At 39.4% G+C, this 18,193-nt stretch overlaps 1 protein-coding gene across 6 annotated transcripts in view; it reads right to left on the bottom strand.

Annotated features, from left to right (window-relative positions):
- The window catches only part of MAGI3 (membrane associated guanylate kinase, WW and PDZ domain containing 3), a 302,211-nt gene that overhangs the window by 27,164 nt on the left and 256,854 nt on the right, over positions 1 to 18,193 (bottom strand). For all 6 annotated transcript variants that reach the window (XM_014588240.2, XM_014588239.2, XM_006149615.3 and 3 more), the window contains exons 17-19: positions 3,859 to 3,961; positions 2,966 to 3,092; positions 1,658 to 1,801 (exon numbers count right to left, since the gene is read on the bottom strand). In XM_014588240.2, coding sequence (XP_014443726.1) covers positions 1,658 to 1,801; positions 2,966 to 3,092; positions 3,859 to 3,961 — 374 coding nt within the window. The remainder of the gene's footprint in view (positions 1 to 1,657; positions 1,802 to 2,965; positions 3,093 to 3,858; positions 3,962 to 18,193) is intronic.

Here is an 18,193-nt window from a genome sequence, read left to right as displayed (position 1 = left end):
GGAGGTCCAGAAGATCTGCACTGTGGATGGCATCAGCTGGAACAAATAACCATCATTTTGGATTTGAGTCTGATAGGAGGGAGAGTACGGCCCTGCCCTGCCTGCCAGACAGAGGAGCGTCCAAACTCCTCAGTCTCTGCTGGGGTGGGGTGCACATTTTTCATCCTCTGCTCCTTCCTGGCTGTGGAGAATTGACGTTATGGAGCCCCACTTGCTGGCTGGTTTACGGAACAGTGTAGCTCTCTTGTCAGCTTGTGGTGGCAGTGGGGTGGCCCAATTTCCCCTGTAGCTGTTTGGTCCTGCACTTCCCTATCATGTGCCACTTTCATGGTCTTTCTGTGGGTGGGAGTGCTGGAATCCTTGGTAGGAATCTGGGATTGAGAACTTCAGAGGAGTTTCTCTTGTTTTTCTCCTGTGGAAGTGGGTATGGGGAGTGGGAAGTCCTTTAGTGTCACCAGCTTCAGACAGCTGGCTGCTCTCCACTTCTGCAAGCAGAAACTATGCAAACTAGAAGTCCCTGCTGACTCCCGCCTGCCCAGATGTTCTTTCTCTGTGGAGGTTGCTCACGGCAATGGTTGTGGCTGGGAACCTGCGGGCTGTAGAGGAGGCAGCAGTTGACCCTGCCCACAGTCAGTAGCCATGTTCCCCTCCAGAAGCTTTCTCTAATTATTATTAGAATATACCATCTCATAATTCACCAGGATCATCTGACTTTCTAGTTACTTGTTAAAAGTGGGGAAAAAAAAAAAAAAAAGAAAAGTTCCCTTTCACTGATGCCTACTGGTGTCAGAGGGAAGAAATTCTAAGTTTTCTTGGGTAGCAGGGGGAAGGCTATCTAGAAGTTACAATTTTTTGTGCATAACTAAATACCAGTGAGTAACTCCTTTTATTAATTTATTTCAGGTTTTTGTCATAGGGTGTGTATCTAGCCAGAGACAGATAGAGAGAATGAGAAGTCAGCCCAGGGAGGATGGCCGTGCTGCAGTCTCTTCCCCGTTCTCCTCTCAGGGTTTTGGGCACACACACATAAACACACATGCCTGGTGTGATTTTTAAGCTACCAGGTCTGAGACTTAAATCGTGTTCACCCATGTGGGAATCCAGTGCCTTAACCACTCACCACACTAGCTGCTGGTCTGCGAATAACTATTTTTTAAAAATTGATGATAGCAGGTGGCATGGTGATTAAGTGCACTGGACTCCCACATGGCTGACTGTGGTTCAAGTCCCAGACCTAGAAGCTTGCTTTCTCATTTTCTCTCTCTCTATCTCCATCTCTCTGGTCAAATTAAAATAATAATAATGATGATGAATAAAATCAACTAATTCTGTTTTATCCTGGTTTCCCAAGACCTTTAATAAGATGAAGTTATAGTTTACTAATCTATTTTCCTTCAAATGTGGACTATACAAGAAAGAATGGCTTTTCTTATTGACCAAAGTCAAGAAGGCAGAAAGAGCATAGCAACATTATATGCGGCACACTGAAGGGAAGAATGAACTATCAGGTTATAGCAGTATCTGCCTTTCAGGGTGTAGTGGCAAGAAATCCTGCTTCTTGGAGTCAAGAGGTTTCTGCATTCCCTTGAAATCAATTATTTTTAGAAGTTTCCAGTCTACATACAGAACCAAAGGTTGCAGACAGAAGCCAACTCACATGAATTCTACCATCTTTGATGGCAGGACCATCCTCAGCCAGACGAAGGATGAACAGCCCCATGTTGTATTCCTTTCCCCCTCGGAGGCTAAAGCCAAAGCCCCGGGGGCCTCTCTCCAGCTCTACGGGGTAGCAGCCAAGGCTCTAGAGAGAAAGAAGTGCAAGAAAAACAAGTTCTCATGGGCTGCTTTGTTTACATGTTGAAGAAAGACTTCTTTTATAGTGGAGAGAAATGATTTATACTCCTACTATGCATTTCTATACCATAAGGAAGGGATGCAAATTTTGGGTGAAGGGCTACTTAATTTTTATAAATGCAGCCTAAATTCACCTCAAGATTACAAGTCTTCTCTACTAGTTGGTCAATCTACAATGGAACCATCAGAGAACAGAATTTTAGAAAGTACTTCTTTGAGGGACCAGCAGTTAGCGTAATGGCTATGTCGCTGGACTCCCACGTAGTCGACTGCGGTTCGAGTCCCGGACCCGGTGGCTTAAACTCACGCCAGGTGCATGTGCGTGCGTGCCCATGATCCCAAGAGGAGAATGGAGGAGAAGGGATTGTGGCGTAGTCATCCCCCCCGGGGGGTGGTTTCTCGCTTTCTGTCTCTCTGTCTCTCTCTGTCTGTCTGACAAGCGCACGCGCCCTATAGCAAAAAACTCTCCAAAAAAATAAAAAATAAAAAAGAAAAAAGAAAGTACTTCTTTGAGGTAGGTTTTGACTAGTTTCCCTGAAAAACAAACCAAAAACCTTACACTCTGATTACCTAGAACATGGTTAACTTTTAAGTATTAAACTAAACTCATATTTCTTCTATTACAGGCTGAACATCCCTAATCTGAACTCCAGACTGTTCCAGAATTTGAAGCTTTTTGAGATCAACAAACCCCAAGGGGAAAAAAATCCTATACCTGCCCTCATGTGAGTTGTAGCCAAAATGCTGCAATACAAAAATACCTTATAAAATTACCTTCAGGCTGTGTGCCTAAGGTATATACGAACTATAAATGAATTTCATGTTCAGACTTGGGGCCCAACCCCAAGATATCTCACTATATCTATGCAAATATTCAAAAAAATTCAATAGTTTGAGTCCCAAGAGACTTCAACTGTACTGGATACACTTTATCTCCTCTCTGTACTTTCTCTTGTGGTAGCTAACAGAATGCCCATCACATAGTAGGTCTGTAAGAATGGTTAATTTTTGGAAACAAATTTATCTGAACTGATTTGCAATAAAAATTCCCCAGTGTTGGTGATATAGCAACTCAAAATACCAGCTTGCATGTGGCAGGTTATGCGTTTACCTGATTGTGCCGACTGCCTACAACCGAAATCACTGCGGTGTCAGGCTGGGCAAGGTGCTTGTGGTCAGACCATGAATGTCTGTAAGAAGTGGAGGCCTCTTTTCCAATTTCACCTTCTAGGGCACTTCTATAAGACAGAGAAATCAAGTCATTCTCCAAACTGGGGAAACGAAAAACAGCCTAAAAATAAGGCACATCAATCTCTTTTCTTTTTAAAAGCTGAATCTTGTCACTCTCTGAAAAGCTGCTCTAAAGACAGACTGTATCTAGAACCAGGATGGTGGTAGGAGAACCTCTCTCTGGTCATTAACTCCAATATAACTTAAAGTCTGCAACATTGTGTTTTTTCCAAAGGGCACCTCAGTGCAGTTTATATCAAGAAAGACTGCTCTCAAATAACTGAACCAGAGGGTAGATAAGCTGACCTTGTCAGAGTGAAAAATGCCTTTCCTGCAGTGCCAACGCCCAGAAAGATGCTGAAGTTCTGGAAATGTAATTTTTGTTTTGTGGAAAATATTTTCAACAAAACAGCAAAGAAATATGTTCAAAATGCTACTCTTTTCTGCTCAGGGAGTCTGAAAAGACAGCAATCCATGTGGGCCTAGGGCTTCCCTAGACCAGGAGTAGCAGAGAGAGATGCTCCCCTCATTTCTTTGCAAATCCTTGCTTATTGGACATGACTGAAGAATTGTGCCTGTGGTGGGGGATGGGAAGAGGCATGAAGGGATTGAGGGGTGGAGAGAACAGGAAAGTATTTAGAATGGCGCATGCAAGAAGCCTCATTTTGAACTCGACATGTGGTTCCCACAAAACTGCATGGGGGTTGGGGGTTTATGAAGAGGTGGGAGATAATAAGGAGAGACAAAAACCAAACCTGAGAAGAACAGCCTCACCTGTCCCCAGGTATGTGGTTGGTCTGTGACTGTCCCACAGGCCTATGTTGCAGGGCTGGGCTTTGCCTGGCTGAGTTTGTTCCTGATGGCGGACCGTGATGCTCTGTTCAAATAAGAAAGCAACAGTAATAAGAGTCTGGTCATAACCATGCGAAGGCCCAGTGGACCTGTGAAAGTGAGACAGAACAGGTGGTTACTGCTTCACCGACTTCAGTGACTTTAGCATGAACAGCACCATTGTCAGCTGCCTAGAGGTGGAGCATGAACATTTTTCCCCTGTGGCTTTTGATTAATGTTTATGTCTATGTTTCAAGAGAGTAGGACTCATATTTTTTGCTTTCCCATTTCCACTTCTGTTTTGGTCATCCACATAATAAGAAAATCAGAAATGAGCGTACATTTATCTAGAAGACAGAGCTCCAGGAACTATCCCGTAGCCTAGTCTATGGGTTTACAGAACACACACCTCACAGCTGGGAAACCAGTCTGGATGACAAAGACAAGACTCAGGAATGCTGGAACACAGAGGCCAGACTGCAAACTACACACTTATCTCTGAACCTGCATCCTTAGTATGCGAGCAGTTACTCAGTCTGACATTGAATACCAAAGACATACTTACAAAATCATCTTGAATGCTGACAAGTGTTTATAAAGATTTTACAGTATCTTTTCTAAGAACATAAACAGAAGTGGAAAAGGAATCATTGTTTCTGTATCATCCCCAGCAGCTCTGGGCTCTTGGAAGGTAGGTTTTGTCCTAAGCAGAATAACTGCTGGGGCTAGAACTAGATGACAAGTCATGGGAGGTGATAGCTGCAAGAGATTCTTAAGGCTGTCAGGTTCATATTTTTAAACCCGAGATTTTTGAAGATTTTACTCTTTCCAAATATCAAAGCATAGGATATTTAAAATATTAAAGACAGGGAGAATGGCTAAGTGATTAGGAGCATGAGCGCTGGAGTGAGAAGGACGGGGTTTAAGCCTATCCTCATCACTTACTAGTTGTGTTCTTGAGCAAGTTAACTATTTCTTTGCGATTCTGATCACCTCATTCCCCACTACAAGAGGAATTAGAGTTGCCGCATAGGTTTTTGTATTAGATGAGCTTACAAAGGCTTAGACGGTGTCTGACATATGATATTCACTGTATAAAGGTTTCTATTATAACTATCATTATTGTCACTGTCATCAGCATCAAAATGATATATGCCATTTGGAGCTGTATTTCTCCTAAAGTAAGCATTCTGAAATATTTACCTTCCTCTGCAAAAGTGTTCAATGTGGAGGCCATTTTAGGTTAGAACATATGGAAATGGATACAAACTGAGTCTTGGAATATTAAAGGAGACAGAGAAAGTCAATGTTGAAGATAAGAGATACAAAGTGTAGGAAGCAATTTCTACCAGAGAAGTTGAAATTCAGGCTTCATTAGATACCTAGGAATAAACTAACCAAGGAAGTCAAAGACCTCTATAGGGAAAACTATGAAAATCTTAAAAGAGAAATAGAAAATGACATAAAAAAGTGGAAGGACATCCCATATTCCTGGATTGGGAGAATCAATATAATCAAAGTGGCAATCCGTCACAAATTAATCTATTTAATACAATCCCTGTAAAATTACAAGAGACATTCTTCACAGATCTAGAAAAGACAATTATAGAATGCGTCTGGAACCATAAAAGACCCCGTATTGCCAAAGCAATCCTTCACAAAAAAGAGTGGTGTAGGGACCAGCAGTTAGCGTAATGGCTATGTCGCTGAACTCTCATGTAGTTGACCATGGTTCGCGTCCTGGACCCGGTGGCTTAAAATTCACACCAGGTGCGTGTGCGTGCATGCCCAAGATCCCGAGAGGAAAAAAAAAAATAGAGTGGTGTAGGAAGCATCTCATTTCCTGACCCCAAAATATATTACAAACCTGTGTTAATCAAAACAGCATGGTATTGGCACAAAAACAGACATGAAGACCAATGGAACAGAGTGAGACCACAGAAATAAACCTCAAAACATACAGCCAACTCATCTTTGACAAAGGGTACCAGTCAATCCAGTGGGAAAAGGAAAACATCTTTAGCAAATGGTGCTGGAAAAACTGGGTATCCACCTGCAGAAAGATGAATCTGAACCCCTATCTGTCACCAATAACAAAAATCAACTCAAAGTAGATTAAAAATCTAAACCTGAGACTTCAAACTATAAAATTACTGGTGGAAAACATGGAGGAAACTATGGGAAACACTGGGGTAGGCAAAGACTTCTTTAATAAGACCCCCAAAGCACAGGTAATAATCCCCAAAATAGACAAGTGGGATTACATCAGATTAAGAAGTTTCTACACAGGAAAGGACACAGTAATTAGTGTGAATCAAAACCCCTCAGAATGGGAGAAAATTTTTGTAAACTATGCCTCAGATAAGGGACTGCTCATCAGAATAAACAGGGAACTCAAGTGGCTTACCTGGGAGAAAAATTATAGATGGAAAAATGAGCTGAATAAACACATGAATAGCCGAAAAGTATATGAAAAAAATGCCCAACATCATAAGGGAGATGCAGATCAAAATGACAATGAGGGGACCAGCAGGCGGCATTGTGGTTAAGGTGCTGGACACTCCCACATGGCTGACCACGGTTCAAGTTCTAGACCTGGTGGTTTGCTTTTTCACTTTCCTCTCTCTCTCTGTGTCTATCTCTGATCAAACTATAATGAATGAATAAATGAAAAAATAAATAAATCTTTAAAAAAAAAACTATAATGAGATACCACCTAACCCCAGTTAGGATGGCCAAGATTAAAAAAAATAATAATAAGTGCTGGTAGGAGTGTGGTGAAAGAGGAACTCCCTGCATTGTTGGTGGGAATGTAAATTGGTCCAATCCTGTGAAGAACAACATGAGGTTCCTCCAAGACCTTCAAATAGAACTACCATATGATCCAGCAATTCCACCCTGGGTATCTACCCAAAGGTCAGCAGGATGCTCAGTTGGAAAAGCGCTTGCACAGCTGTATTCATTGCAGGGTTATTCACGATTACTAAGACATGGAACCAACCCAAATGTCCACAAACAGATGTGTGGACTGAAAAAGTGTGGCACATATATTCCATGGAATACTATTCAGCCATAAAAAAACAAGACCCTGGCATGTGATAGAAAGTGGACAAATACGGAAGATTTATTGTTGAGTGAAGCAAGTCAGGCTATGAAACAGAGACTTTATATGTCTCTACTTAACATATACCGACTGTCCACACGCTATGGAAGAGACTGAAAAATTGGAGGGCATAAAAGCATTGAAAATTGTTATGGACACTAGGGACAAAGTGGACAGAGAGTGGGAGAGGGGAAGAGTGTGGGAAAGGAAATTTGGGGGGGAAATAGAGAGGTAAGACATCTGTGGGACACAGGTATCATTTATTACCTGTTGATGACGTGTATAGTATTCTCAACTCGCTGGACTGGTGTATATCATTCTTGGTAAAGTCTCTTTATAATCTAAATGATGTATGGTGATTGAATATATAAATAATAATAATGATAATGATAAAAAGAAATTCAGGCTTCACTAAATGCATCACTATTTTATGGCTTAGGGTAAGTTGTTCTCCAAAGTTCTATAGGACTAAAAACATAGATAACTTATATTTAAGAACCTTTTGCACCTGGAAGCTATCAAGTACTCTAGAAAAACAGGAAGGAGGATAAAGAGTGGCAGAAGGACAGAGAAATGATACATGGTCAAATGAGGTGGACCCTGGGGATTGCTAAATCTCTCTGGCTGCTGGGCTTGTGCCTCAACAGGTATCTCAACGATGTTTACCAGACATACAAATGTAGAACCCACGCATGGAACAGAGTTTTTTTTTTTCTTTTAAAAAATAATTATTTATTTATTCATTCATTTATTTTAATTTGACTAGAGAGATAGAGGAAGAAGCAGTGAGAAGGCAAGCCACCAGATCTAGGAGTTGAACCGTGGTGGGCCATGTGGGAATGTCCAGCACCCCAACCACCATGCCACCTGCTGGTCCCTGGAACAGAGTTTTCTACAGGGCCGTGTTACCTCTATAAAGTAAAGTGTTCCAGGAAGAAAGGATGGGGGAGGGTAGGCCATATTTTGTGTATTTGTGTGATTTAGAAATTTGTTGCTCTTTTACATTGCTATTATGAATTTTATTTTCCTGATTAGCTTAATCAGTTTCAGTTATTATGTGGCCTCCGATGAATCTGGACTTCATTCCACTTGTACGATTCCAATTCTTACACACTGAAACATGACACTGCCTTGCTTAAAAATCTATGATGATGTTTTGTTGCTTGTAAGATATTATCCAAACTTATCACCTGAACACTATTGTCCTCTCACTTTATTTATTTATATTATTATATTTAACTTTATTTATTTAAATTTGACCACATACACAAACACGCACACACACACACACACACAGAGAGAGAGAGAGAGAGAGAGAGAGAGAGAGTGAAAGTGAGAAAGCAGGCCACTAGGTCCAGGATTTGAACTGTGCTCCGTTATGTGGGAGTCCAGTGGCCTTAACCACTACACCACCTGCTGGCCTGCTGTCTTCTCAGTTTAATTCCTGTTCAAAATGTCACCTCATCTGTTAAATCCTACCTGGCTTCTCAGGAATGTGACCACATGGGGCCAGCAGGTGGTGTGGTGGTTGAGGTGCTGGACTTCCACCTGGTAGACTGCAATTCGAGTCCCAGATGTGGCTTGCTTACTCACTTTCCCTCTCTTTGTCTCTCTCCAGTGAGTGCATGTGTCCTGTAACAAATTAAAAAAAAAAAATATTTTTAAAAAATGAATGTTACCACAATGTTTTCATAGCATTTATCACATTGTGTCAGAGACAGCTGTACACCTGTCCCCCCGCTAGACTGAGAACTCCTTGATTGCAGGAATCATATCTCCTTTATCTTTATATTCTTGTGCCAAGTGGAAATTCCCAGAAGTCTTCCGCTTTTGCTTACAGGGTATGTCAATTTCAAGTTTTCTGTTTCTAAACTGAAAAATTACAGTTGGATTTTTTGGGGAAGGAGAAAAGTCATTTTCTCTAAAATATGTATATAGGCCCAGCAGGTAGCATGGAGGTTAAGGTAGCGGATCCCACAGGGCTGACTGCATGGTTCGAGTCCTGGACCTAGTAGCTTGAAAATCATGCTGGGCATGTGTGCCCAAGATCCAGAGAGGAGAATGAAGGAGAAGGGACTGTGGTATATACGGTAGAGATGGCACCACTAATCAGTGGGAAAAGAAGTACTGTCTAATAGCTGATGATTGGAAAACTGGTTCACCTAGAGAATAAATTAAAACCACATGGATTGCTCTGGCTGGCTGTCTTTCTGTCTCCCGCTCTCTCTCCTTTTAAATTTTTTAACTTTTTTTTTTTTTGAAATTGTTCAAGAACCTCTCCTCAGTGTGGGCCTCTTTCACTTGTTAATTTCAGAAGCCATTTTAAACCTGAAGTGTGTCCTGGTGAGTTTTGATTATTTACTTTTTTGGTAGTGTTTTCCTAGGTTTTTTTTTTTTTTTTCGTTTTTGCTTATATTTCTTAATCTTACTTTCTTACTTTATGCTTCACTCTCCAGAGACCTAATGTCTACATAGGACTAGGTGCACAGTAGCTAAGCATCTGAATCATTTTAGATTTATTGAAATCCTCAACACTTATTGAATCTCCTGCTTTGATGAAGAAATTTCTTTCTATAAATCTGAACTCCCAATCTTACTGTTTATACCACATTGCTAAGAACCGTAGAGGAGAGATTTTGTCACAGAATGACCAGAAATAACCACAGAAGTACAAGAAACATGAGAAACCAAGAAAATGTCTCTCCCATAAGGGAAAAGAACAATACTTCATTATCTACAGACGGTACAGTAGAATTCTTGGAAATGTCTGATAAAGACTTCAGAATATTCATCTTGACAAAACTAAACAAGATGCAAGAGCTGAGAGATAATGAACGCCAGAAGATGTAGGAGAAAAGAGACGAGTTCCAGGTGTTGAATTTCTTCCATGACATTAAAGAGGAAATACACACCATAAAAAATAATCAAATGGAGCTATTAGAGATGAAGGATGCCATTCAGGAAATCAAAACGTCCCTCGAAAGTATTAAAAGCAGATTGGCCCATGCAGAAAATTGAATCTCGATGTTGAAGGTAAAACCTCTGATCTAGAAACAACAACAACAACAAAAAAAAAACCTGAGAAAATAATCCCCCAAAATGATAATATTGTACAAGAAATACTAGACAGCATTAAGCACCCAAACATTCGGATAATTGGTATCCCAAAAGGTGAGGAAACTAATAAAGGCATTGATAATCTATTCCATGAAATCTTGGAAGAAAACTTTCCAAATCTAGAAAGGTATTCAAATATCCAGACCCAAGATATACAAAGGACCCCTAATAGAACCAATCCAAGAAGATCTTCTCCAAACCACATCATAGCCAGACTGGTCAAATATACAAAGACAAGATACTAAAACTGGCAAGAGAGAAATGTCAGGATACTTACAAAGATTATCCTATCAGGCTAACCTCAGACCTTTCATCAGAAACAATGCGAGCAAAAAAAGAATGGGAAACTATATTCAAAGTGTTAAGTGAAAAACAGTTTCAACCAAGAATACTATACCCAGCAAGATTATCTTTCATATGGAAAGAAAGAATAAAAACATTTTCATATAAACCAGACTTGAAATAATTTGCCAGTAGCAGCCCCACTCTTTAAGAAATTTTGAAAGGAGTGCGTGACCAGTGAAACTAAAGATACATACAGAAATAAGAGAACAAAAGGCAACCACGACAATGACCAATTTAATGCTAGGGACAAGAAATTTCAATAACAACGTAGAATATTAACTCCCAGGATTTAAATGGAAAGACTGGACCATAGCAACACTGCATATTCAACAGAAGAGAGTTTGAACATAAGACTCAACTGGCAAAATAGAATTTTATGACTTTTGAGTGAAACATTATTGATTTTTTTAAAACTATGCTTTGTTTTCCCAATTTAAACAGTTTACTTCCTTTTCAGTTGTTGATAGGTTTAGCAATATGTTATAATATTTTTCTTGTTTGTTTCTTTAAATGGAAACAAACTTTTCTTCCTTCCTGATGCTTCTGGAATTGGAAAATATTTGGGAATATTTTTATTTTGTGGGAGAAGAGTTATTTGCATAAGTTCAATAATGCTTATTGCATTGATTCAGGTAAAAAAACAACACATGGATTAAAGACATAACTGCAAAATGAAAAACAACCAATCTAATAGAAGAGAATGTAAAAGAAAATATCTGTGATGTGGGGTGAAAGGATGATTTTTTAAAAAAAGAGTTATTTTATTTAACTTTATATATTCACTCACTTATTTTAATTTGATCAAAGAAGGAGAGAGAGAGAGAGAGAGAGAGAGAGAAAGTGAGAAAGCAAGCTGCCAGGTCTAGGACTTAAACTGTAGTCAGTCACGTGGGGGTCTAGTGCCCTTAACCACCACACCACCTAAAGGGTGATTTTTTTTTCTCAAGTTTCTTTTTCCATGAGTATGAGAGACAGACATAGAGAGACAAGTACCATCAACAGGGTCCCATGGCAGGATTCCTGTTCCCCAGCCTCCCAGCCAGCCAGAATCATGGGCAAATGGGCCTGGCATGCACAGGTTGACTGGAGAATCAAACACACAATCCTCCACACGAATTCTTCTACACGCATTCAGCATCAACCAAGCAACCCACTACAGCTGTGCCACCAAGATAGCCCAAGGATACTTAAGTTTAATAAAGCCTTGGGGCCAGTAGGCAGTGTGCTGATTAAGGTGCTGGATTCTCATCTGGCTAACCATGGATCAAGTCCTGGACCTAGTGGCTTGAAAATCATGCCAAGTGTGTGTATGTACATACCCAAAATCCCAAGAGAAGAATGAAGGAGAAGGAAGTGCGGCATGGGGAGGATCACCCCCTCCACCTCCGGGTGGTGATTTCTCACTTTCCCTCTTTCTGTCTCTCTCTCTGGCAAGTGCATGGCTAAAACCTAAAAACTAAACCAAACCAAAAAGCTTTACAAGTTCAAGCTATAGCTGAAAGTTGACTAATGTGACTACAGGGTTTAAATTAAGAACTTCTGTCTGATGGAGAGATTATGGCCAAAGTTAACATAAAGATGACATGAAAAGATATTTGAACTCTCCAAAACATAATTGGACTAATATATACATATTTTATAAGGAACCCCTAAATATCAACAAGAAAAAGAAAACTCACAGGAAAATTAGTTAAGGATATGAAAAGGAAATTTGCAAGAAAAAAAAGGAAAAAAACCCAAACATATAAAGAGATGCTCAAATTCATGGGTAACCAGGAAAATGAAAATTTAGTAACAATAAGACTACCCATGATCCAAATGAGCAAACTTGAGAGTTGACAATACCAAGTGTTGGCATGGACATAAAGGTATAGGAAACCTCAATGTGCACCTGGTAGGAGTGTGGGTGGATGCTGCAATTATGAGAACTATCTCACAGTACTGAGTCAAACTGAGCACGTGTATACTCCAACAGAGCAATTTCACTCCCAGAAATTCCCACTGCTTTATAAAGTACATGTATGAGGATGTGTCTGTCTCACAGGATTGCCTGTGATATTGTGGAGTTGGAGGCAAGGCGTCTATGTATGGAGAAGTGAACAGGTATTATGTGGTAAATACACATTGTGGAAAGCTGGCAAACAGTTCAAAGCAATCAATTAGGTTCACCCAGCAATTTAGATAAATCTTTTTTTAAAGATTATTTATTTAATTTTATTTATCATCATTTTAAAAATTTCCTACAGGGCACATGCACTTGACAGGGGTGTGGGGAGGGTGAGAAATGAAGCTACCAGGTCCAAGACTTGGACCATCATCCACCTGCTGGCCCCAACAATGTGGATAAATCTTAAAAGCACAAGATACTGGGACCAGCAGTTAGCGTAATGGCTATGTCACTGGACTCCCACATAGTCGACCGTGGTTCGCGTCCTGGACCTGGTTGCTTAAACTCACACTGGGCGTGTGTGCGTGCATGCCCAAGATCCCGAGAGGAGAATGGAGGAGAAGGGATTGTGGCATGGCCATCCCCTCTGGGGGGTGATTTCTCACTTTCTGTCTCTCTGTCTCTTTCTGTCTGTCTGGCAAGCGTACGCGCCCTATAGCAAAAACCTCTCAAAAAAAAAAAAAAAAAAAAAGAAAAGAAAAAAGAAAAAAAAGCACATGATGCTGTCTACCAAAGCTATGCAACTAAAGAAAAAACAGATGAACTGAACTTCATTAGCATTAAAACTTTCGTGCATCTAAGGGTAGTATCCAGAAAATGAAAAGACAACTGCAGAACGAGGAAAAAATACTTGCAAATTATACACCTGATAAAGGTTTAGTATTGAGAATAAATAAAGAAGTCTTAGCATTCAAAAATAAAAAATATGATTAACCGAGTCATAAATGGGCAAAGGATTTGAACAGACATTTCTCCAAAGAAGACATACAAATTGGCCAATAAGTATATAAAAAGATGCTTGTCATTAGTCACCTGGGAAATGCAAATCAAAACTATAAATGGATACCATTTCACACCTACTAGAATGAAAAAAAAAAGAAAGAAAGAAATGCAATCAACAGAAAATAAATGCTGGCAAGGGTGTGGAGAAATTGGAAGCCTAGTGTATTACTGGTGAGAATATGAAATGGAGCAGCTGCTATGGAAAACAGTTTGGCAGCTCCTCAAAAAGTAAAACACAGCTTACCACATGACCCAACAATTCCACTCGTAGGTATATATGCAAGAAAAAAGAAATGATGTATTGGCATAGAAACCTGTACACCAATGTTTCCAACAGCATTATTCACAATTTTAAAAAGTAGAAACAACCTAAATATTTATTAAATGATTAATAGGTAAGCTAAATGTATGTATGCACAATAAAATATTATTCATTATTCATAAAAAGGAATGAAGCAATGACATACTACAACAAAGATGAAACTTGAGAACATTTTGCTAAATCAAACAAGACAGAAACTAAAGGCCATATACTCTATGATTCTATTTATGTGAAATGCCCAGAAATTCCACAGCGGCAGAAAGTATGACAGATCAGTGGTTGTCTATGGATGGGGGTTTGAGGTGCATGGGAGTGACCGATGATGGGTATGGGTTTTTTTTTGGGGGGTGATAAAGTGTTATGGAATTAGTGGTGATGATTGTACAACTTTGTGAATATACTGAAAAATATTTCATTGTGACTTTAGAATTAATTTTACAGTATGTCAATTACAGGCATACCTTATTTTATTGCACTTCACTTTATTGTGTTTTATTTATTTATATATCTTTTTACAAATGGAAGGTTTGTAGCACCCCTGTAGTGAGCAAGTCTGTCAATGCCAGTCTTCCAACAGCATGTGCTCACTGCATGTCTCTGCATCACATTTTGGTATTTATTGCAATATTTTATATGTGTGATAGTGATCTATTTTTATTTTTAAAAATTATTTAATTTTATTATTATTATTTTTTTTAAATTTTATTTATTATACTATTTTTTAATTTCACCAGAGAGAGAAAAGGAGAGAGAGAGAGGGAAAGTGAGAAAGAAAGCCACCAGGTCCAGGACTCGAACCATGGTCAGCCAAGTGGGAATCCAGTGCCTCAACCACCACGCCACCTGCTGGCCCCAATATTACTTATTATCATTGCTATTATTTTAAAATTTGCTACAGGGCATGTGAGCTCATGAGAGAGAGAGAGAGAGAGAGAGAGAGAGAGAGAAAGAGAGAGAAAACAAGCCACCAAGTCTGGGACTCAAACCACAGATGGCCATGTGGGAGTCCAATGCCTTAACCACCACACCACCTGTGCGCTGGCTCCAATCAGTGATCTTGGATGTTACTATTGTAATTGTTTTGGGGCATCATAAACTACACCAAATAAGATGGTGATCTTAATAAATGTTGTGCATGTTCTCCCTCATGTATCCCTATTCCCAGTTATACAAAATATTGAAATTAGGCAAATTAGTAACCCTACAATGGCCTCTAAGTTTTCAAGTAGAAAGAAGAATCACACATGTCACTTTAAATCAAAAGCTAAAAATGATTAATCTTAGTTAGAAAGGCATGTTAAGTCAAGCAGGCTGACAGTAGCCAAGGCTGACAGCTAGGTGTCTTGTACCAGATAGCCAATCTGGAATGTTAAGGAAATATTCTTGAAGATATTTAAAGTGTCATAATGGTGAACACATGAAAAATAAGAAAGCAAAACATACTTATTGCTGATATAGAGAACGTTTTAGTGGTCTGAACAGAAGATCCAAATAGAAGGTATGTACATTAGTTTTTAGATATAATATTATACACTTAACAAATGAGAGAATAGTATAAACCTATCTTTTATAATATAAACCAGGAAACAAAAAAAAAATTCACGTGACCTAGGAATGAATTTTACCAAGGGTATACAGCAAGACCTTTACAATTAAAATTATGAAACACCAATGCAAGAAATTGAATAGGACAGAAAAAAATGTAAAGACATCTCATGTTCACAAATTGGAAGCTTCCATATTGTTAAAATGCCCATACTACTCAAAGAAATCTACAGATCCAATGCAGCTTATCAAAATACCAATGGCGGGACTAGCAGATGGCCTAATGGTTACACTGCTGAACTCCCATGTAGCCAGCTGCGGTGCAAGTCCCGGAACTGGTGGCTTAAATACACGCTGAGTGTGTGTGCATGTGTGCCCAAAATCCCAGGAGGAGAAAGGAGGAGAAGGGATTGCTATGTGCCTGTCCCCCCCGCCCCCCAGGGGGGCGGTTCTTGTTTTCTGTCTTTCTCTCTCTCTGCCTTGCTAGCGAGTGCACATACCCTATAGCAAAAATTAATTACAAAAACAAAAAACCAATGGCATTCTTCTCAGAAACAGAAAAATCAATTGAAAACTTCATATGAAACCACAAAAGATCCCGAATAGCCAACACAGTCCTGAGTAAAAAGAATGAACCTGGAGGCATCACACTACCAGATTTCAAAATATACTACAGACAGTAACCACAACAGCATGATAGTGGCACAAAAACTGATACACAGGTCACTGTAACAGAATAGGTAACCAGAAAGAAATCCACATACACACAGCAAGCTAACTTTCCAAAAAGGTGCTGAAAACATTCATGGGAGAAAGTCCGTTCAACAAATGGTGCTGGGGAAACTGGATAAACATTTGTATAAAATGAAACTAGTTCTCTCTCTCTTACCATCTACAAAAACTAACTTAAAATGAACCAAAGACCTAAATGTAAGACCCCAAACTATAAAAAGAAAACTAGAAGAAGACATAGGGGTTTAAATGGTTCAGGACATTGGTCTGGACAAAGATTTCTTGGGTAAGACCTCAAAACACAGGCAATAGAGGAAAAATCAAATGGGATTATATCAAACTAGCAAGATTCTACATAGTGAAGAGAAAAATAAACAGAAAGAAGAGACACTCTACAGATTGGGAAAAATACTTACAAATTATTCATATGACAAGGGATTAATATCCAATATATAGGGACCAGCAGTTAGCATAATGGCTATGTCGCTGGACTCCCACGTAGTCGACCACGGTTCAAGTCCTAGACCCGATGGCTTAAACTCACGCCAGGCACATGTGCGTGCATGCCCAAGATCCCAAGAGGAGAATGGAGGAGAAGGGATTGCGGTGTGGCCATCCCCCCTGAGGGGTGATTTCTCACTTCCTATCTCTCTGTCTGTCTGGTGAGCGCACAAGCCCTATAACAAAAAAACTCTCCAAAAAAAAAAAAAAAGAGGAATATCCAATATATAAGGAACTTGAATAACTCAGTAGCAAAAAAACCCAAATAATTTGATTTTAAAATAGGCAAATGATCTGAATAAACATTTTACAAAAGAAGACATACAGATGGTCAACAAATGCATGAAAAAAAATGATCAGTATCACTTATTATTACGGAAATGCAAATCAAAATCACATTAAGGTATCATCTCATCCCAGTTAGAATGGCTATTACCAAAAAGACAAAAAATAACAAGTGTTGGCAAGGACACAGATAAAGGGGAATGCTTATATGACGCTGGTGGGAATGTAAACAAGTATAGCCATTACAGAAAACAGTATAGAGGTTCCTCAGCAAAAAATTGGCTCAGCCTCTGTGGTGCTGCCAGTAGCAAACTGGACTTCAGAGCTGAAAGCCATATGCTGACTTTGGTTCAAGTCCTTGGCCCAGTTGGCCTGAAAACATGTCAGGAACGTGCATGTGTGCTGGACCCTGCAGGGTCGAGGACTAGAGGAAGGGGATTGCAACATGAGTAAGCTCTGTGGGAGGGGGCTTCTTCTATCATATGCACTCATGTGCTCTATTAAGAATTACAAAAAAAAAAATTTAGCTAAAAGCAAAATGGGGGTTGTGTTTGACCTAGTAATCCTCATTACTGCATATATATTGAAAAGGAAAGAAACCAGCTTATATATGGAAGAGATATCTACGCTCCCATGTTTATTGCAGCCCTTTTTGCAATAGCCAAGTTATGAAATCAACCTAAGTGTCTATAACAAATGAATGAATAAAATGTGATACATATACAATGGAATACTATTCAGCCATAACAAGAATGAAAGCCTGTAATTAGAGGAACGATGGTTTAATCTGGAGGACATTAAATAAAACAAGCCAGACAAAGAAAGAGAAATATTTCATACTTTCACACATACATAGAAGCTAAAAAAAAAATTGACTTCATAGAAGAGAGTAGAATAGTAGTTACTAGAGACAGGGGAGGCTAGAAGGGAGGGGAATAGGAAGATGTTAGTTAATAAATTATAGGATTTTTCTTGGGGTGATAAAATGTTCATTACACAGTGGTGATGACTGTACATCATTTTGAATGTACTAAAAGCCACTTTACAATACACAATGGTTAAAATGGTGAATTTAATGTTATGTAAATTTTTTTGACAGATTTTTGTTATAGGGTGTGTCCTCTTGCTGGAGAGACAGAGAGACAGAAAGTAAGAAATTACCCCCAAGGAGGGACAGCCATGTTGCAATTCCTTCTCCTCCATTCTCCTCTAGGGATTTTGGGCATGCATACATGCGTGCCTGGTGTGAGTTTCAAGTCTTTGGGTCCAGGACTCAAACAGCAGTTGGCCATGTGGGAGTCCAACAAAGTAACCATTATGCCATCTGCTTAGTCTCAATGTTATCTAAATTTTATCTCAATAAAAAAATGAATGCTGG

Source organism: Tupaia chinensis, unplaced genomic scaffold, assembly GCF_000334495.1.
Source record: "Tupaia chinensis unplaced genomic scaffold, TupChi_1.0 Scaffold000270_2, whole genome shotgun sequence".
NCBI lineage: Eukaryota > Metazoa > Chordata > Mammalia > Scandentia > Tupaiidae > Tupaia > Tupaia belangeri.
The sequence above is the reverse complement of the archived record's forward strand: the minus strand, read 5'-3'. Positions and strand labels throughout refer to the sequence as shown.